Source organism: Natrix helvetica (genome assembly GCF_964273705.1).
Source record: "Natrix helvetica genome assembly, chromosome: 6".
NCBI classification, from domain to species: Eukaryota; Metazoa; Chordata; class Lepidosauria; order Squamata; family Natricidae; genus Natrix; species Natrix helvetica.
In genome coordinates, this window is record NC_138553.1 from 58,154,603 (window position 1) to 58,176,860 (window position 22,258).

General features: G+C 45.0%; 1 protein-coding gene across 1 annotated transcript in view; it reads right to left on the bottom strand.

Annotated features, from left to right (window-relative positions):
* DOCK4 (dedicator of cytokinesis 4) overlaps window positions 1-22,258 on the bottom strand; it is a 392,180-nt gene that overhangs the window by 105,495 nt on the left and 264,427 nt on the right. Inside the window, exons 27-30 of the mRNA XM_081957434.1 lie at window positions 21,821-21,915; window positions 21,190-21,265; window positions 10,434-10,534; window positions 6,962-7,020 (exon numbers count right to left, since the gene is read on the bottom strand). Coding sequence (XP_081813560.1) covers window positions 6,962-7,020; window positions 10,434-10,534; window positions 21,190-21,265; window positions 21,821-21,915 — 331 coding nt within the window. The remainder of the gene's footprint in view (window positions 1-6,961; window positions 7,021-10,433; window positions 10,535-21,189; window positions 21,266-21,820; window positions 21,916-22,258) is intronic.

Here is a 22,258-nt window from a genome sequence, read left to right on the forward strand (position 1 = left end):
TCCAACTCAAGCCGAAAAGCAAGGTTTACACAGCTGACAAGTTTTGAAGTTTGTAATGGGAATGGGGGAAGTTTATGCCTCACCGCACCGCCGCTGCATCCTTCAGCTTTCTTGTCTCCGATCGGCCTCACAGCGAAGACGCCGGAGCGTCTCCCCTTCGTGCTCCTCGGTGCCTGGAGCAAAGCGGGGGGGCCCCGCCGGCCGCCGCCGATCCAGGGATCCCCCCGCCGTGCCGCTCCTCCGGCAGAACGCCTCTGTAGGGTGTCCTGTGCCCCCCAAGGAGTGGGGAGCCCACCGGGGATGCGTGGGGCGAGCAGTCCCTGCCCGTCGCCGTCAGCCGCCGGAACCGAAAGTCCTCAATCACTAATTGTCGTTAAAACTGCTGCTTCATAGTATAATTTTAAGTTGGGCATTTTTAAGCCTCCTCTTTCGCGCATATCTTGCATTATTTTAAGTTTTATTCTCGGTTTCTTTCCTGCCCAAACAAAGTTGTTAATACCTTTCTGCCATTCTTCCAAATTTGCATCTTTTTAAAGTATTGGTATCATTTGAAAGAAGAATAGAAACTTGGGCAAAACATTCATTTTAACTGCTGCTATCCTTCCCAACAAAGACAATTGTAGTTTTTTCCATTTATTCATTTCTATCTGTATTTTATGCCGTAATGGTTCATAATTGTACTTACATAATTTCCCATTTGAGGTTGTAATATAAATTCCTAAATATTTAACCTTTTTTACTATCTCACATCCTGTTACTCTTTCTAATTCTTTTTTTTGGGTTCGTAGTCATATTTTTAGCTATCATCTTTGTCTTCCCTAGATTTACTTTGAACCCAGATACTTGACCATATCGATTAATTATATTCATTAAACCTGTAACTGATTCCCCCGGCTGGGTTAAAATTACAACCAAGTCATTTGCAAATGCTCTTACTCTGTATTCGTAGTGCCTAATCTTAATTCCTTGTAATTCGTCAGACCCACGTATTCTGTTCAATAACAATTCCAGGGTTAAAATAAACAATAATGGAGACAAGGGACACCCCTGTCTTGTTCCTTTTTCAATTTTAAAAGATTCTGTTAAGCCTCCATTAACTATAATTTGTGCTGTCTGTTTCTGGTATATTGCTTTGATAGATTGCATGAAATGCTCTCCGAACTGCATCTTTTGTAATATTTTTATTAAAAATTGGCAATTGACTTGATCGAATGCTTTCTCCACATCTAAGAATAAAAGCACTGCCGGGACTTGGTTATACTTTCCCAAATATTCCATTATATTGGTGATTTGTCTTACATTACTTTTCATTTGTCTCCCCTGTATAAAACCAGACTGATCATTGTGAATCGTTTGTTGCGCAATTGGCATTAACCTGTTTACCAATATTTTAGCAAAAAATTTATAATCTGTATTTAGTAATGAAATAGGCCTGTAGTTTTTTGGCTGGGTAGGATCCTGATCTTCTTTTGGAATCAATGAAATAAAAGCTGTTTTCCAGGATGGTGGAACCCTGCCTTCCATTTGGATTTTATTAAATAGTTCCCTAAGAGGTTCCATCATTTCTAGTTGTAACTTTTTATAATAAACTGCTGTTAAGCCATCTGTGCCAGGAGCTTTGCTGATTTTTAACTGCTTAATTGCCAGAAAGATTTCCTCTGTAGATACAAGTTGATTCAATCTTCCCCTTTGCTCACCTGTAAGTATAGGAATTTTCTCTTTCTCCAAATATCGGTCTATTTCTGACCCTTGTATTTTGTCACCAGCATACAATCTGGTGTAAAATTCTAAAAAAGTCTTTCCTGTTGGAAAACTTATTTCCCTTTGTATTCTACTTTCTCTATATTACGAGATCTTTGTTTTTTCCTTAACATATATGCTAACCATCTACCTGGTTTATTGGCATTGCAAAAAGTGTTATGTTTAGCATATAGAAGATTAGTGGCTATCTGGTCTGACATTAACATATTAAACTGCCCTCGCAATAAAGTAATTACCTCTTTTGTCTTCTTATCATCTGGTTTAGACATTAACTCCTGCTCTTTTTTTTTAATCTCTTCCTCTAATTCCCTTTGTTTCTCCCTTTGTCTGCGCCTATAAACATTATTCAGATTTATTAAAACACCTCTCATGTATGCTTTACTTGCAAACCATTTCCATAGATATCCCCTTATGCATATTAAAAGCAAAATATTCTTTCAATAGTTTTTTACATTCCGTAACACTTTTCTCATATCTAAATAGATTTTCATTTAATCTCCAAGACCTCCTAGGTCGGTCTCCATATTCAAATTCCATCCAAACCGGGTTGTGATCTGTTAAAGTTCTCAGGCATATCTTAGTCTTCTTTACCCTGAAAAAAAAGTCATTTGTAATTAGTATAAAATCAATTCTGGAAAGGGATTGGTGCCTATCAGAAAAGAAAGTGAAATCCCATTCTTTAACATTCCGTTCTCTCCAGATATCTCTCAGTTCAAAGTCATCCATCATATCAAAAAAGGATTTAGGTAATCTTGTTCATGTTTGGGTATTTTGCAAAAGCCTCTTCTTGTCTTGAATGGGATCCAGTACTCCATTCCAGTCGCCCAGTAAAACGCAGGATCTGTAACCCCATTGTGTTAATTTAGTGTGAAGCAACTTATAAAATTTTTCTTGTTGTTGATTGGGAGCATATACTCCTGTTAAGAGTATTTTCTTTCCTTCTATTAATAGTTCAATTGCAATATATCTTCCTTGAGGATTTGCTTCAATTAATTCAGCCTTTAAGCCTTTTCTTAAATATATGATTATACCGTTTTTCTTCTCCGGAGCAGATGCTACGGAATGCGATCCCAGTCTTGCGTTCATCAAGTATTTCTGATCCTGTGTTCTAATGTGTGTTTCTTGTAAGCAAATTACATCATTTTTAAATTGTTTCAAATAGTGAAATATTTTTTTCCTTTTTTGTGGTGAGTTTAAGCCATTGACGTTCCTTGTTAGAAATTTAATTGTCATCTTCAGCACGCTGAAGCTTTCTAAAAGCTGCCTGGAAATCTTGCTGGGATTTCACCTTCGGTCTAGCTCCTCCCACTGCTTCTGTGCTCGTGTTTATATTATCTTGGATAAGAATATATTATCTTGGATATCATCTGGTCTTGTTGAGACTTTAATTCTTGTTGTTTACGTTTAGTAGCCGCACGGGTTTGTCTCTGTTCCATAATTTCTTCTGTTTCCTGCAACAAACTTACAACCCCAGTTTGTGCCTGATTATCTTGCTGCCTGGGGTCCTCTGTCTCTTTTCTTTCTTTGGGACCTGGAGATGGGGGGCATCCTGCCTTTAATACTATGCTATAAAAATCTTTTGCCTTCCAGACAGAGTTGAGACGATGTCTTTCTCCCAGGTAGTTCACCACCAATCCGGCTGCATCTGTATTGAATCTGGCGCTTTCTAAGTTCATCCACTAGAAATGCATAGTCCTTTCTAGATCTCAACATTTTGGGGGGGATTTCCTTCAATACTATCACATCTTGACCTGCCACTTGCAGTTTGTTTTTATAGGTTGCTTGCAATATTTCATTCCTAATTTTCCTGGTGACAAAATAGATTACAATATCTCTTGGCAGTTGTCTTTGTCTGGCAATCCATGAATTAACGCAGTAAATTTTGTCGATTTGCCAGTCACATTCGGCCTTTGTTTCCCCAATTAATTGAGTGAGAGCGTCTGCAAAAATCTCTCTTAACTTTTCTTGGTTATGTTCTTTCAAACCCCTTATCCTCAGGGCAAATTCCATTGTTCTATATTGTATCTGTCAGGCCTGTAGTTATGTTTCTTTTAGGATCTTTGGCCTGCCACACTTTCTATTATTTTCCTATGCTGTTTCATTAGTGTAGTAGTTGGGAGGGGGGAATAGAAAGGAGTAGGATTGTGGAATGTATTGTTGTCATTCTTTTCTAGAAGCTCAAGGTCATCTTTTGCCTCCGCACCTCGACACCTGACCAGAAGCAGAGGGGTGTAGATGCCAGCATGGAAGATGATGAGTGGAACATGTGATGGATTTATGGGAGTGGGCATAAGTTTATGAACTTTCAACTGGGTGGAATTCCAGGAAGACAATCAGATTTGAAATTCCACAGTATGTTGCCAACATGCCTGTATTATTAAATCGGAACTTTAAGGATGATTCTGCCTTGGACTTTGATTTATTTCTACATGGTATTTGGAACGCTGACAGTATCATTGTAAGCTCCGCCTCCGACTTATCAATTTTACTTTGTGCCTCCATAAGTTTATTGTCCAACTTTGTATTAGATTCATTAATTTCTTCCACCTTCTCATTGAGAGATGTTACATAACCAAATAATCCTTTAAATGCCTCAACTATGTCCTCCCTTATCTCTTGGTTACATGTGTGGATTAAATCCTTAATTCCAGATATTTCATCGGAGACATCTTTAAAGGCACTTGCAATTTTCCCCTCCAAGACAACTGCCTGTTCTTTTAATGCATTTTGTAAATCATTTTGTAGAGCCTCCAGTGTCAGGGTTTGTGATTGGGTTTCCACCGGAGGTAGTAAAGATTGCAACTTTTGTGATTGTGCTGGCGAACTACCAGCACTTTTTGAAACATTGAATTTTGCTTGCTTAGAAGCCATTTCAAAGTATTCAAATCAAGCTTTTAAGCAACCAATTTGTTCAAACCCACCTATTCTCTCAAGTCTTCCAGCAGCACTAACAAGCACTTAACAAGTGCTAATCAGCTTTCCGCTTCACTTTCAACACACCCTTTATTATTCTGGCACCAGGTTTTTTTTTCAAACTGCTGGACAGCTGATTTATGCTATCCTAGCAGCTTGTTACTCAAACACGGGGTTGGCGTTCCCGAGGGAGCGTCCTCCGAGGCCAGCAGCACCACCGGAAGTCTCCACTAAAGCGGTTATTTTTATCCCCCTCTCCCAGTTGGGGATAAACAGTCTTAGGGGGAGGATAAGTGCTTTAATTGGTTTAAGTGGTTTATCCTCTGGGTCGCTTCCAAATGAGTATGGTTCCTCCTGCTGAGAAGCCAGAGTTTCCTCCTCAAAGAGGGGAGAGGGTGGAGATTCTATGATCTTCCCTGCTCCTCAGGGCCATCTCCTTCCCGCGTTGGCCAGGTTTAATAGGTTCCCCCCTATGGGCGCTCTGGTCTCCTAGCTGGTGTTTGAGAATGGCATTCTGCAGCTCAGTGCCCCTCCTTTACACACTTGAAACAGGCTGAGGGTTTAGTAGAAGATGCTGTTTGCGAATTGAATGGTTCTTGTTTCCATTAGGGTATGGATTTCTTCCACACTTGCCCCCCTCGGTACTGGTTCCTGGCCTTGTTGATCTCAGCCTCTTCGGCAGTGAGATACCACTAATGTACTGTAGGTGGTTCGGTGCACCTCGGGCCACGCAGGCATTGTAGAGGTCATCACTCAGCCCATCCTTGAAACAGCTTACCAGGATATCCTCTTGCCAGTTCACATGACACACCAGGTCTAGGAATTCTTCGGTATACTCTGCCACTGGCTGCCGTCCCTGCTTCACAACTTTAATGCGGTCGCATACTTTGTGGTCTGTGAGGGGGTCCTCAAAACGTTGTCGCAGGGCCATCATGAAATGGTCAAAGTCCCACAGTTCTGGTGCATCGGCATCATGTAGGGTCACCATCCATCTGGCAGCGGCTCCTTCCAAGGTTAAGGTAACCACTCGCACTCGGGATCCTTGGGTTTCAAAATCATGCCCATATTCTTACATGTAGGTGAGCATGTGTGCCACAAAGAATTCCAATTTTTGCAGATTCCCATCAGACTTCACCCTAAGGGAAGGAGATTTTCTTTCTAATTGCAGGTTTTGGGGTTGCTTGGGAGTGGGCCCCAATCCACGCACTAACTGGGGGAGAGGTTTTGCTGGGTCCCTTGCTGCTGCTGCTGTGCCATCTGCTTGATCAGCAGGACCCAGAGGGGGGTTAGGCCCCTGGTATCATCCACGGCTGCTGCCCTTCCCATGCTTCTTTGCTGCCGTTCTGGCTCCTCCCGGATGTTGACATTTTTCAAAATCTCCATCACCAACATGTCTCTTCAGATCCTCTTTCAGCGACATGCCTCTTCAGATCCTCTGAAGAGGGGGCTTCTAACTCCAATATTCCACTCCGGTTTTCGGTTACCACGGGTGAGTGTGACTCCTCTGGCCTCCCAGGTTCACCTCATCCTCTCTGACAGGGAACATGGAGCAGGCCTCCAGTTGGGGTGGGGGTGGGGGTTGACATCTTCCTCCAGCATTCAGCTTCCCCTTGCTCACTATTGTGCTCAGACATGGTTTGCAGGGTCCCCTCGATAGAGCAAAAATTGCTTCTCTGGGCTGACCGTTTTGCAGAGATGTTGCTTTATGTAAGGGTTCCTCTCCTAACTTAAGAAAGTGAAGAAAGTATTTCAAAAGGAACCTTTTATTAAGTAGAATGGCAGCCATTGAATTCAAAGCAACATATGAATCCCCTTAGGCAATGAAAGTAGAATTAAAGCAGTAGAGACCCCTCCCATTAGTTAGAATGGAGATTTTAGCCAATACACAAGTGTGAAGATGTTTCCTTTATCAACTGCCCTGAGAGCTGAATAAATATACATTCCCATGGCTAACTTCCATTAGACATTAAAGTGAAATGTCCCACCTGTCCATCATAAACATTCCCCCAAAAGGTGAGGGGATCTCAAGACACTTTAGCGCCAGGAAACCAGTTGCAAAATATCAGTTGTTACAGGCATTTCTGATAAATCGACTCCAAGACTCCTCCCAATTGAATGGCAGTATCACTTTTAGGAATCTGACATCCTATGAACTAGGTGACATGCAGAATACCGACCATTTCTGAATACTGAATGAACATTTTTGCATAAAATATTTTCTAAACACACATACCTAAAGTCAAACATTTATGCAAATTTAAAACTTAAGCCATATAATTAATCTTACCTAAATTTTGCCACATGCTGAAGATTTCATAACCCATTGTCACTCGCATATCACCATATCTGTTACATTAAAAAAATCAGATTAGATAATTAATAATCTCACTTTATCAGGAAATTTACTTTTTGTATGCTTGCAGCCAGTAAGCATTTTTTTTTATTATAGAGGGGAAAAACCAACAGAATGTTTTCACAAAATATTTATTAAAGCAGGAAATGAAAAGCAGCTAGAAAACCACAACACATCACAGAAAGAACATTTCTGAACTATTCAAACACTGCACTTGCATCCAATAGTGGACAGGTATTTGTGGAAGACAACTACAGATTGTCAGGCCTGTAGTTATGTTCCGTTTAGGATCTTTGGCCTGCCACACTTTCTATTATTTTCCTATGCTGTTTCATTAGTGTAGTAGTTGGGAGGGGGGAATAGAAAGGAGTAGAATTGTGGAATGTGTTGTTGTCATTCTTTCTAGAAGTCCAAGGTCATCTTTTGTCTCCGCACAAATAATAACTGAACTGGTGAAGTTACAAGTTGGCCCCACTATGAGCTTCTCAGATTCATTATGGCTCCAGAGATGCTGGAAAAAGTAATCTTGGGGCTTGCATGGCTTGACAAGTGGAAGCCTACGATAAAGTGGGAAGACGGTGGTAGGAAATTGATGATTGTGGTTGAGCCACTACCACCAGAGGAGGAAAAACCCAAACAACCTCTGGAAGAGGATCCCCAACTTAAGGTGACAAAGAGTCCTACCAAGGGGGAGGCCTCGGAGGAGAAAAAGCCCAAGCAACTGCCGGAGAAGTCCCCTGGATTGCTACAACGAGTGGCCAGCCCTAACCGACCATGGGAAGAGATCGCAATGGACTTCATCGTGGAACTCCCAGGCAGCAGTGGGAACAGAGTAATCTGAACAGTCATTGATTTGGTTTCCAAGCAGGCGCACTTTATCACTTGCTCAGGGTTGCTGTCCGCAAAGAAATTAGCGAAAATGTTCGTGAAACACATTTATCGCCTGCACGAATTGCCCAAGAGGATCGTTTCAGACTGCGGAGTCCAGTTCACAGCTAAGTTCTGGAGGGAGGTCCGAGATCCATTGGGTCCACACAAGAACTGAGCTCAGAGGTTCATCCCAGTATGAACTGCGCAGCAGAGAGAGCCAATGCGGTGGTGGAACAATACATCCGGTGTTTTGTGGACTATCAGCAAGACAACTGGTCAGGCTTGCTACCCTTCGCCGAAGTGGCGTACAACGACGCGGTCCACAGTAGCACTGAATTAACTCCTTTCCAGATTACCAGTGGCATGGAATTTGTTGCCATGCCTGAGTTGCTTAGAGAACCTCCCTCCTCCATGTCTCTGAACGAATGGATGGACACACTAAAGAAGGGATGGGAAAATACGAAGAAGGCTCTAGCAGATGCGGCAGATGCCTACAAGAAGCAAGCTGATAAACATCGCTCACTCCAAACCCCCTTCTTTGTGGGGGAAAAAGTTTTTGTATCTACCAAATACATGAGATTAAGAATGCCTAGCAAGGAATTTGGTCTGAAATTTCTAGGTCCATTCCCAATAGTGAAGATAGTTAACCCAGTTACAGTTCAACTCAGTCTACCCAGAGGTCTAGGGAAAATTGACCCAGAATTTCAATGTAGCTTGTTGAAACCAGTAATTGGGTCTTGCATAAGAGCATCCACCCAAGCTTTCTCTCCTCCTGTAGTGATAGAAGGGGAAACACAATCTGAGAGGGGGAAATCGTAGACTCCAGTTCCTACAGCACATTACCAGATGCATGGGCTCCCACAAAGGATAATATCTGATTGCGGGGGTCCAGTTTACTTCAAAGTTCTGGAAAGGATTCCTGGGTCTTCTGGGAACTGGCCAGGGCCTAAGCTTCTCCCAACATCTGGCTACTAATGGGGGGGGGAGAGAACTAATGGGGTTTTAGAGAAATATTTAAGGTGTTTTATCACTTTGAGATTAAGGAAATCCTGGACTCCCGCACACACCAAGGCTCCATGCAACACCTAGTAGCCTGGAAGCATTTACATCCCTCTCAAAATGAGTGGGTAGCTAAAAAACATGTTAGAGCTCCCACATTACTGAAAATAAGTCACTTGCAATATCCTAACAAACTTAAATAACTCACTGTCATGCTTCTCTTTGTGTTTCTTTTACAGGTGGATTCCTCCTTTTTCTAAGGGGGGAACCATGTCAGATCCCTATTGTAATACTGCCATTACTGTGGGGAGGGGGCCTGGATACATTTATTAGCTTATTGCCCTCTTCCTGTTTCCTATACATCCTGTATTCCCCTAGTTCAGTTTTGGTGAACCTTTTCAGCCCCGAGTGCTGAAACGGGAGCATGAGAGCATGCACACACATACGCAGGGGAGCACCAGAAACTGGAAGAGCAGTTCCCTGGCATGCAAGGTGAGCTTCTGGTTTTCAGCGTGTGCATGCATGCTGGTCACCTGGTCTTCCGGTTTCTGGCATGCATGCATGTGCGAAGATCAGCTGGCCAGCGTGCATGTGCGCACTAGAAACCGAAAGCTCAGCTCCCGCCGCACACCTGGGAGCTGCTCTTCTGGCTTCCAGAGCTCCCGCGCATATGAAAATCAACTGGCCGGCACACATGTATGCACCAGAACCTGGAAGAGCAACCAGCGATGGCAGGCGTGCCCTGAGAGATGGCTCTGCATGCCACTTCTGGCATGCGTGCCATAGGCTCGCCATCACTGCCCTAATTTATAGCCTTTACCCTGGCACCTATGTGCCTTATGCTTAATTTACCTTTGGGGAATGTAATAAGGGGAGAGGGCCATCTGTTTTACCTCCTGCAAGAAGTGCCTGCAAGAAGTGCCTGGGAATAGCTTCTTATCTTTTTCTCAAGCCTGCCATTCTCACAACATCTTGGCATCTTGGCACCTGTGGATTGGCTCATTCAACATCAGAGTGAGGGAATGGGTTTCTAACTGCTTTAGCCTAACTGAATTGCCTGGAGGGGGAGTTTAGATCCTGCTTTCCTTTGTCTTGCAATCACTTCCTTTCAATAAAAGTATCCTTTTGAAATACTGCTGTTTTAAGAGTTTCTGCTTTCTTGAACAGGGAGGAGAGACTGGTCTTATACAAGTGCACTCTTCTTAGAGTTTGAATTGATATTTTCCTGCAAGTTATTTCCATTAATTTCAGTGAGCTTTAATCATTGAATCAAAGTACTGTAAACCAGATAAGACTTATTCAAGAGCACTGTGATTGTTGTCAGGTACATCTCATTAAAACATACTTAAGAAATCAAATGTACTTCAAACAATTCTGCATTGAAAAACAAAATTCTGTCTCTGTAATAATCAACAGCAAATCTCACATAGTTTTTGGCAACTTTCAATCTTAATAACATTTTGTATAGAAAAAAATAAATGCCATAGACACTGATTTTCTCTATTGTTTTTTTTTAAAAACCCACAATTATACTTACTTTTCTAGTACCTTTTTCTTCTTAGAAGGTGTGAACATTTCTAACTGTAGACACAACTGATTTATAAATATGACAGCAAGGTAAAAATAAGAATCCCAAATCTGAAAATAGACAACAATTTGATCATTGCATTTATTTTAAAGATACTATTAGTGTAGCTCAGGGATGTCAAACTCAAGGGCGGCGGTCCAGATTGGGCCTGTGAAGTGGTCAAATCTGGCCTGCGGGGACGTCCTGGAAAATGCAAGTGACTGGCCCACGGAGCATCAGCCTGCCCCATCCCAGCAGGTGCATGTGTGCATGCTTCCCTCATCCAGAAACAGTTGAAGCTTGTCTGCCTCACCTCACCTGGCATTTGTCTCTGCATCTGACCCGTTGCCATTGCGCCCTGGTCTTTCCTCACTTCTTCGCCCTGCATTTGCCTCTACATTCTTTTCCTCGCTTTTCCACTTCTGCGCCTGGATTCTCACTCCTACACCTTTGCCTCCCCATTCTCCCCCTCACTTCTCCATTTGTGCACCCAGATTCCTGCTCCTACACCTTCTCCTCTGTGCCTGACCCTTGCTTCTTTGCCTTTGCCTCTGCTCATGTATCCTCACTTCTCAGCCTTCTCCTCTGTGCTCGGCCTCTTCGCCCAGGCCTCATGCTGCAGAAGCACTGGCAACAGCTTTGCCCTTAAGGAAGGAGGTAAGCAGATCTCCCTCGGAGAAGCTGGGCAGGGCTGGGCTAGGCTGGGGTTTGCTACAGGATCCCAGTGCTGGAGGGCTGGACTAGGTGGTTGCCCACCACTGTTCAGGGCTCTGGAGTGGAAGTACAAAAGGGAAGGGCTTGCTCCAGGGTACAGTGAGGGTGGCACAGGAGATACCGACTAGTGGCCCGAAACCCTTCATTAGCATATCACCAGTGACGTGCAGTCAGGTGAGGCAAGTGAGGCACAGCCTCACCACTCATCATGAAAAAAAAAGTAAAAGGAAAAAGCTGAGCTAGTTGCTGCCTCACCGTGGATGACTCTGCTTAACCTCACTGGTGCTCTCCCTCCCCAAGTGTAGTGACTTCCTCCCCAGGCCCCCATTCATTTCTCTCTCACACATACACAGCTGGATAAAACTATATAAAAATATAGCCCAGCTTCACTGATTACAAGTTTGAAAAGGCAACGTGGCTCCACCTGCAATCAAACTACACTTGGGGAGGGAGAGCACAAGCGAGCACTGAGGAGACCACAGGAGGAGGCAGGAAGCCAGGCAAAGAGCCATGCTGTAGTACACACACTTCCCCCCAGCCTCTTTCTTTTGGAAGGCTTGGCTCCCCTCCGGCTTCTCTGCCTCTCCTCTCACCCCAGCCTGCCAGCAGGAGGTGGTGGGTGGGCTTTATTGTGTTCCAGGCATTTCCCACCCAGACAGCAAGCTGCATTTGCAATGGTGGAGGTGTTTGGAAAAGGCAGCCGGGGAATGGGAGGGGGGATGGCAGAGGAGCTGCTTTCAAGCCACTGGAAAAGATATCCAATCCAACTTTTGTGTGTGGGGGGGTTTGTTTGAGAGTGAGTGAGAGAGGGAAGGGGTAGGAGAGATAGTGCTATCCAACTTCTGTGTGTGTGTGTGTGTGTTTGTTTGAGAGAGGGGGAGGAAGGGAGAGAGGGAGGAAGGAGGGGAAGGAGAAGAAAAAGAAAAAGAAAGAAGGAGCAAAGGAGAAAAACAAATACTGTCGCTTTAAATTGGAACTGAGCATGCCTGGCTGTGGAATTCCGGGAGTTGAAGTCCACAAGTCTAAAAATATTTGAAACTCAGCACTGTGTCAGTGCCTCACCAGTCATAAACCTCACCGCACGTCACTGCATATCACACATGTTAAACCACTGACACCCAACACCTGATGGGCTTCCTCTCCCACGAACCCCCATCTCCTTGCCCCTGGGGTTCCCAAAGCACACCATGCTCCAAGGATTTGTGGGAAATGTCTGTAAGTCAATGGAGGTGTTCTTTGGTCTCCCCCAAAGGACAGACCCACAAGGAGGCCCTAGGGATCTAACCAGCATTGCCTACAAAAGCTAAAGTTTGGATGGATATTTCAGGCATTTTGAACACTATTTCTGAGCTTCTTGGATGTTGGAGAGAAATGTTTCCTTTTGTCACATAATTATATTTATGCAATCCAATAATTTCTCCCAAACATAATAAAGCATTAGTAAAGAATTGTAAATATATGTGTTTTAAAGAAGCATTAACCTGGTTACATCTCCAATAGATTACTGTTTTTTGTAATCCTTTTTTATATAAATGTAACTGAGTCCAGTAAATTATAAATATTATTTTTGTTGCGTGAATCATAATGTGAGACTCATTGGCATTCTTGCAATAGAAATTGAAATACTTAGTTTTTAAACTGGAAAGAAAAGGCTGGAGAACCTTCTCCTAATATAAATGCTCACAATTGAATCCCTATTTCAATTGTGATATCTAGGATGTATGAATAGGATATCACTGCCTGTTAGACAGCACTACCCATAAATATATAAAGATCAGAAGTTATATTTCACTAAGGCACTTGGCTTATGCAGTTGGCCTGAATCTGCCTTAATGAAGGATTCCATCTAAAGGTGAGTTGCTTTGTTTTTGTGGTAGAAAACTTAAAGGGATGCCAATAATTGCAAAGTTTCAAATAATCATTGTATCATTTCCAAAGCTAACAGGTTTCAGTGAGTCATTAATCTCTTGTACACAGATAAGCCAAGGGCAGGATTCCCAAAATTTATATTTATAATTTTATTAGAAATTACACGAATACAGATAAAATACCACTCATAATTGGAAATAGAAATTATCTTTCGAGAAGACCCAGCCTCCCTCATGCAGGATTAGGAAGCACTGCTTCCCTGTCACCTCCTCTTGCTCTCCAGAGATTTGCCTCTGGAGGAAACTGCTTCCTGCAAACTTTCTCCTCCACATTTCCACACACAGCAGCAGCGTTCTCCACCTCCTCCTTTGCTGGGAGGTTGCACCACACAGGGAAATGTCAATGATGTCTGGGATTAGGAGAAGAACATCTCCTTTGGCATGCTGTGCACACACACACCAGTGGTGGGTTTCTATTGGTTCGCACCGGTTCTTCTGAACCAGTAGCTCTGCCATCAAGCAGAGAGTGAACCGGTTCTCTGTTGTTTTGAAAGTGTGTCTGCCCACCCATCCCTGGGTTATACCTACCTTTATTTCAGTTTCTCAAGCCCAGGTGATCAGGGGCGGCAGATTGAATTGCCACTCCTCAGCTGTTTTCCTTGCTTACCAAGCAAGTTTCTTTCAAATGTGCAAGCACGCACTCAGAAAACGGGTAGGAACACCAGTAGGAACCCACCACTGGCATACATACATACGTACATACATACATACATACATACATACATACATACACACACACACACACACACACTATTCCAAATTTGGAGACTTTTATCCACATTTGAGCTTACAAACTGCCAATCATGCCTGGGCTAGGGGAGAAGGCTCTCTCCTTCCTATGTGGATAAAAGTTCCCAAACATGGAATATGTGTATGTGTGTGCAACCATGCACTTGGCTGGCAGTAGTTTGGGGAGTGTGGAGCTTGTAGGGCACCAAATTGTCCCCACATCAAGTTAGCCGGTATCACTTGCTCCATCCCGAGTCAGCCATGCCCAGGGAGTGGCATTAACCTGGCACTCAGTTGGTCATGCCCACCCAGCCAACAATGCCCAATGAGTGGCATCAATCTGGCCACACCCAGTTGGCCATGCCCACCCGGCCCCCCGAGGTCACCCATAGCCCTGATGTGGCCCTCCTTGAAAATGAGTTTGACACCCCTGGTGTAGCTACATGACACAGATATTTATCTTACATGCCTACGTTCATTTATAAATTAAAAGATGGAATCTAAGAGAATTCAAATACCTACCACAAAATAATTCAAATATTTATTTTGACTTATCTATAAGTTAGTTAAATATGATTCACCAAGTGATGTCAGGCACAAGTACCAGTCCCCCACATGCAGAGTTTGTTCTAACTATTTTTTTAATGTTTTGCCTATAATTCTGAAATTTTCCCAATCTGACTGCCAACTCCTTTGAATAGTTGACTCCTAGATAAGCCTCCAAGGAACTAAAGAGGGGTGTGTCTCAATACAAGCCCTTTTGCAGTTGTTCAGTGACTCCAAGCTAACTCTAAACTTGATCTCTCCTCCTTGCCAGGCTGGGTGCTTCCCAACAAGTGAATAAGTTAAGAACTGCATGATCAAAGGATTGCAGTTCTTATCTTACTCATCCGATGCATCAGATGTAACCAATTTATAGATAAGTCAAAATAAATATTTGAACAGAAAAGAACGGTGGTCTTACCTGAACGTATCTTTTAAGTAGAGTAGAGGGAGGGGTCACATGAGGGTTTAGTCACAGCCTGATTGGTCCATTAGACTGAGGGAAATTCTTCAATCTTCCTCCTTTCCCATTGGCTCCCAGTTTCCTTGATGTCGAAGTTCCGCATCTGTAGTCAAATACAAGAAGACCCAGGAGCCTCCTGGCCCTCCTCTAAGCCCGGCCCTACAACTAACTAGGGTGGGTAGTGACCCCTCCCTCTACTCTACTTAAAAGATACGTTCAGGTAAGACCAACATTTTTTTTCCAGTAGAGTAGAGGGAGGGGTCACTTGAGGGACATACCCAAGCTACGTCCTAGGGAGGGAAAAGAACCCCTAGGGCCCAGGAGGAGGGACAGCCACCACCCGCTTGGCACTTGGAGTCGAATGAGCCGTTATGCCTGTCGGGGGAGTCTGGCCTGACGCTTTGTAGGCCGCTACTATGGCCTGCCGCAGCCACTGACCGATGGTTGCAGAAGATACCCTGGCCCCCAGTGACCCTGGCTGAAAAGAAACAAACAGGGCCTCTGACCTGCGCACCTCTGACGTCCGCCTGAGGTAGATGCGTAAGGCACGGCAGATGTCCAATCGGTGCCAGAGGCGTTCCCTTTCGTGTGAAGGGGCCAGGCAGAAATTGGGCAGGATAATCTCCTGCGCCCTATGGAAAGGGGTGTTCACCTTTGGAAGGAAGGTGGGATCAAGGTGAAGAACCACCCTATCCTGATGGAACAGACAGAGGTCATCCCTGGATGAGAGAGCGCCCAGTTCCGAAATCCATCTAGCTGACGTGACAGCCACGAGGAATGCCACTTTCAGGGAAAGAAACCTCAGATGGACTGTACGAAGGGGCTCAAAGGGAGCCCCCATCAATGCCCTGAGGACCAGAGGGAGATCCCATGTAGGGAATCTATGGATGGGGGGTGGCCTGAGATTCGCTGCCCCTCTGAGGAAGCGTTTAATTAGGGAGGAATGAGAAAGGGAGTGGGACCCCTCTCCCCCCAAGACGGTGGACAAAGCGGCCACCTGACGGCAAAGGGTATTGTGAGACAGGCCATTCTCCAACCCCTTCTGAAGGAAGTCCAGGGGATTGGCTACCGAAGCCCTAGTGGGAGAGAGTCCCCGTGGGGTGCACCACCTAACAAACACGGACCAAGTAGAGTTATAGATCTGGGTGGTTGATGGCCGCCTGGAGGCCTCTATTGTCTCTATGATCCTGGAGGAAAGGTCAGCCGACCTCAAGATCCGCCGTTCAAGTGCCAGGCGGTCAAGTGGAGCCACTGGGGCTCCGGATGGATCAGGACCCCCTGACACAGAACGACCTCCTCCCGAGGAATCCTCCACGGTTGGGAAACTGAAAGCTGAACCAGGTCCGCAAACCATGGTCTCCTGGGCCAATAGGGGGCTAGCAGGATAACGTGGGCCCCCTCTGAGACTATCTTCCTGACAGTCCTCGGGATAAGGGGAATGGGGGGAAAGGCACACAGGAGGCCCAGGGGCCACTTGCTCCAGAGGGCGTCCGTACCCTCTGCCATGCGTGTCTGGAACCGGGAAAAGAACCTCAGCAGCTGCATGTTGGCAGGCGTGGCGTACTGAACCTCTGGCATATCTTCTGGAACAGTTTGGGTAGTAGCTGCCATTCGCCATTGTCGAGCGTCACTCGGCTCAACCAAGTCCGCCTGGTGGTTGGACTCCCCCGAGATGTGTTCCGAGACCAGGGAGGCGAGGTGTTTCTCTGCCCACGAGCCGATCTTCAGAGCCTCCAGCCGGAGAGCCCGAGAGTGAGTGCCCCCCTGACGATTGATGTGTGCCTTCGTGGCAACATTGTCCGTCAGCAGTAGTACATGTCGCCCTTGGATCAGGTCCTTGAACTGTCGGAGGGCCAAACGCACCACCCTCAGCTCCAGCCAGTTCATGTTGTGCCTGAGATCTGAGGCGGACCAACGGCCCTGTGCCATCCTGGAGCTCATGAGGGCCCCCCAACCAAAAAGGCTGGCGTCTGTCATTACAGTCACTCTGTCCGGCTCCCAGAACAAGCAAACTTGTCGTAGCGCCGGTGATAGCTACCACTGAATGGACGTCCCGACCTCTGCTGGAAGATGGATGGATCGGGGGGAGTTGCTCATCTTCCTCTTCTGGAAGGGGATCAGGGACCACTGGAGAGCTCGCAGGTGAAGACGGGCCCATGGGACTATCCTGATGCACGATACCATCTTGGCAAGTAGCTGAGACAAGATCAGGATGGAAACTGACCGATTTCTTTGGACCGTGGCCGCCAGACGCTGGAGGCTGGCCAACCGATCCGGGGAGAGCTGGACTATTCCTGACACTGAATCTATCACTGTCCCTAGGTGGAGGATTCGCGTGGATGGGGAAAGGTGACTTTTGGCAAAATTCACAGAGAACCCCACGGACTGTAGGCATTGGATGGTGAGCTGAAGGTTGGCTCACGCTAGATGACGGGAGCTCGCCTGGACTAGGACGTCATCTAGGTAGCATTGGAGTCTCACCGGCACTGTGCGCAGGTGAGTTGCCAACACCACCAGGACCTTTGTGAACGTGCGGGGCGCCGAGGCCAACCTGAAAAGGAAGGCCCGGTACTGGAAGTGGAGGTCCCCGTGCGTGAACCTCAGGTACCTGCGATGGGATGGAAGGATGGGAATGTGGAGATAGGCCTCGGTCAGGTTTATTGATGCCAGATAATCCCCCCGACGGATGCCCTGGAGGATGGACTTTAGGGAAGACATTTTGAATCGTCTGTAAACCAGGTACTGATTTAGGCGCTTGAGGTCCAGAATCGCCCTCTAGCCCCCCGAGCTCTTCGGGACCACAAACAAGTTGGAGTAGTGGCCCTACCCACGCTCAGCGGATGGCACGGGCTCTATCGCCTGCATCTCTAGAAGATGTGTTATAGCAAGATCCATCAGGCGCCGGCGTTCCGGATCCCGGGAGGGAGGGAATGTTCTGAAGAGCTTCGGGGTGGTGGTGGAGAGGAACTCTAGCCAAAGGCCGTGTCGAACGGTGGCCCTGACCCAGGCATCAGAGGTGATCTCGTCTCACTGATCCGCATAACTTGCCAGCTGGCCGCCTATGGGAAGAGACGGGTTCGAGTCACTTCCCCCTGCGGAAGGGGCGGCCTCCCCCCCTCAAAAGGTCTGGCAATCTGTTGCAGTCCTGATAAAAAGGGTGAGAGTACTGCCTATCCAAACTAAAGGAATTGTATCTCTCCTGATGATCCTGTTCGGGAGCCCTAAAGGATGACCCGCGGTAAGGGGCCGGGCGGGCCTCCGCTTTCTTGGCATTGGAAGGAAGGACCTTCTTTTTATCCTTGTTCTCAATTAATATTGGATCCAGGGCCTCCCCAAAGAGATTCGGCCCCGAATAGGGGGTTGTCGCCAGGCCCCACTTAGCCTTATTGTCCATCTGCCAGTTGAGGAGCTACAAAAGGCGATGGGAGGTAACAGTGGTGGCCAGGGTGCTGGAGGAAAATCTCACCGCATCCAAAGTTCAATCTACCGAGAATTGGGAGGCAGCTATGATTTTGGTTATGTCTTGATGCAGGCGCTCATTCTGGATCGGAATGCAATCCTGAAGCTCGCAAAGCCACATAACTGTAGTATGGTTAAAATAGGAGGCTGCAGCTGCTGACTTGACTGCCCAGGAGGAGGCATTAAAATTTTTACGCAATGTTAGCTCCGCCCATTTGTTCTACATTGTAGAACCGGAGATCATTACTGCCCGGGTTAGAAAAATTGGAGGGACGTGCCCACTGGTTTTTAACAACCTCCAAGAACAAGGGAGGGGCTGAAATTTCTGCCTTGTTCGTTGCTGTATTAGAGAACATTGCCATATCGGGATCCCTGGGGGGGGGGAACATGGGGTCCCCAGTCCCAATCTTAGTGGTCTTCCTTGCTTTGTGAAAGAGTGGCTTAAATATCGCTGGTGGGAGCAAGGCCGAGGATGAAGGAGGATCCGGAGGGGTGGAATCCTCATCCTCAGAAAACCCCATGTCATTGTAGTTGTCTTCCCCTCGGGTGGAGCCTTCGCTCACAACTGACGGGGACGAGGCCCCTGAGAGGTGGTGTCTGAGTAGCCCCGGGGCCCTGGAATGGGGAACCCTATCCCTCTGTGCAATGCCATGAGAGATGGCAGCCGAGATAAGCCTCTTAATGCTGTCAGGCAGACGCTGATCCTCAAGATCCTCCTGAAAGGGACCAGGATCCTGAGGGGCTAATCTTGTACGATGAAAGGATCTAGAAGAACCCTCCAATGGATCCGCCTCCTCCCCCCTAACTGGATCTGGAGAGACTGGGGGGGGGAAGGAGACACTGCTTGCCTGGCGCCCCTAGGTGACCTAACCGGGGATACTGAAGGAGAAGAGGGACTGAACCCCCTAGGAGAAGAACCTGGCTGAATTGAAGGAGGCCTGACTGGGGACCTGGATCTAGATCTGGGCCTGGAAGCCTGTGCCTGTTTCTCTGCCCTGGCCACCGCCTTGTCCAAGGCCCTCTGCCTCCTCAACTCATCTCTAGTGGCTGCCCTGGAAGAGTGCTGGGTAGCCTGGGGCCTGGATGTAGCAGCCCTGGTTCTGGGCCTGTCCATCTGGGCCTCTCCACCCTCCATAAGGGCCTCCTCTGGGGCCTGAGAAGGGCTTGCTTCAGATTGAGCCGCCATCGCACCACTCAGGTATCTCTCCGCCATTGCTTTAATCACTCACTGGCTGGGCAGACTTGCTGGGCCTCCGGACTGCTGAAGCCCCTTCGTCGCTCACGAGTCTCTGCAATGGGTAGCTGCCCATGTGGTTGCTCGTGGCCTGCGCACGTGGCGCGTTTCAAATTGGCCGCCGGAACCTAAACTTTGCTTTAAATGCTTGGTTTTAAAGCGCCGCGGCTCCTTTTAGTCCAGTTGGTGCCTCTAATCACCTTCGCTAGCCTCCACAGGCTCCAAATGCTGCCGTGCTCTTTATAGATGCCAGGGACAGCACGGCTTGACTCAGCGGCTCAAATTATGGCGGGTGGCAAAAACGGAGCTCTTCGTGTGCTTCCACTGTACCGGCAAGGTCTCTTACACAAGGTTGGAGACCGACACCCCCGCACCCCCAGGGATCGGTTTGGACTCCTGGCCCGCGGAGGGAGAGGGAGATTGCCCCACAGGGCCCTCCCCAACCGCCCAGACAGGGAGACTGTCCTCTGGGCCGCAGCCTATAAATTTTAGAATTTAGAATATCCAATCACAATCCAACCAAGTTATTTAAAACTGCAATAATATTTTAAACATTTTTTTCCTACCTAGGAGCCAAAAATACACAGTGCTTGGACCAAAAGACTGAGAGGAAACTGGGACCCAATAGGAAAGGAGGAAGATTGAAGAATTTCCCTCAGTCTAATGGACCAATCATGCTGTGACAAAACCCTCATGTGACCCCTCCTTCTACTCTACTGGAAAACAATTGAAATGCAGTGATGAGAATAATGGGAATATTAATGAAATTTATATCAATGTCATTTTGATTTTTTTTCTAATAAATGTTACTGTGTTTGAAAACCTCTTGAATAACAATTTGCTTTCCTCTTTGTTTCTTTCCCTTATTACATTTATAAATGTTACTTTATTTATATATCTTGGTGTGTTTTAAAAATGGCTGGTGAATATTTATTTGTTACTTTTATACCACGATTATTATTTTTTATCAATAACTCAAGGCAGTGAATATACTAATACTCCTTCTTCCTCCTATCTCCTGCAGAAAACATCCCTGTTTGGTGCGTCGGATTGAGAGAGACTGGTTAGTCCTGTCACTGCGTTAATTGTTTGCTAGCTGTGCTGAGATATACTGCGCAGGTCATAGGCCTTATCAGCAAGTGATGTACTGCGCCTGCTCACACACATTCCAGAGACTTCTGTTCTTTTTGATCTTCTGTTCGTCTGCCAAGAAGGTGGGCGACAATTGCTCTTGCCAAAATGTAACAATTAGATAGATTTGTTTATTTTTATTTTCATATTAAATTTTGTTTTCATTAGAACATGTTCTCGGGTCTTTTTTATTTCTTATCTGGAGATATGCTAACAAGGAGGTGTGACGGTCTGTACCTCAATCGAGGTGGAAGGGAAACTTTCCATTCCTTCTCAAGTCCAACATCACCCAGCCAGCTTTTATGTCTAAGACATGACTAGAATTCATAATGTCCTTGTTTCCAGGCCAGCACCTTTACCATTACAGAAAACTGTTTCTCTTATTATAAACATAAAATTATATTATTATAAAGATGTGTTGTGTTATATTGCATTGCATTGCATATGACCATATTATCAGGGGTGAAATTCAGCAGGTTTAAATAAAAACATGCATAAAATAATGCAAACCAATTGCAAGCTTACCTTGTAATCAAAATTTTCATTTAAGAAGTTTTTGCGAAGGGCATCAGAAAGATATAACACTGTTGTAATAATAACACTATTAGAAAAACAAAATATGGATTATACATTTAATTGTTCACATAGCAATATATATATTGTTTTATATTTTTGTTCTTATTTTTCTATTAATCTAGTTTGTTGAGGACCCTGGGGAAACAGACAGGCATTTTATTCTGTCTAAATAGTCAATATTGAAAGTTTTGTCTCATGAGAAGGCTGCCAACTTGGAACTTATTGATAGGACTATTTTATGCTATCTTTAAAATATTTTCAATTTAATGCATGTCTTTGTTATTCACTAGAGGATGAGAAATATTTAAGCTATAACTGGAATAAAATAGACATCTCATTGATAATCTCATTAACTACCAATCATAAACATAATAGATGATAGTTAGATAGACAGACACACAGACAATAAAATATTTGCATTCAAATAAGATCACAAGTTTTAAAAAAACTGTGACGCTCCTTGGCTTGCATTATAAGGAAATGAAATTTGTTGTCATTTTATAAACAGAAAGTAATAAGCACACAATCTCAATATAGATAGATCCATATTATGATTATATTTGTATTTAAGAAATCTTACTTGTTAGCAACTAAACGCATTACTGTCCAATCTTTTGGAAACATTTCTGGCCGTATTAATATTCGAAAAACAGTAAATATTTGTAACAAGAAATCCTAAGAGAAACAAAAAGCCTACATTATTTCTTATGATAAGAAAAATATACTTTTAGCAAATTTCTTTAGCAAACATATTAGAAAAATTTCAAATCAAGAGAAAAATAGAAAAATAGAAAAGGGAAAAAAACATTTTTTTTGCCACTCCAGAAAATATTCAAATAATATCATAGTAATTTAGCTGCTTATAATAAAATAGAAAATGGAGAAAAAGAAACAAACTTTGATTCAAAGATCTATTTAAAAATATTTAAATTCACTGTAACAGATAGATTGGTCTCAAGCACTACTATCATTGTGACTTTTTTCACAAATTGAATTATGTAAGTATAAATGGTTTTAA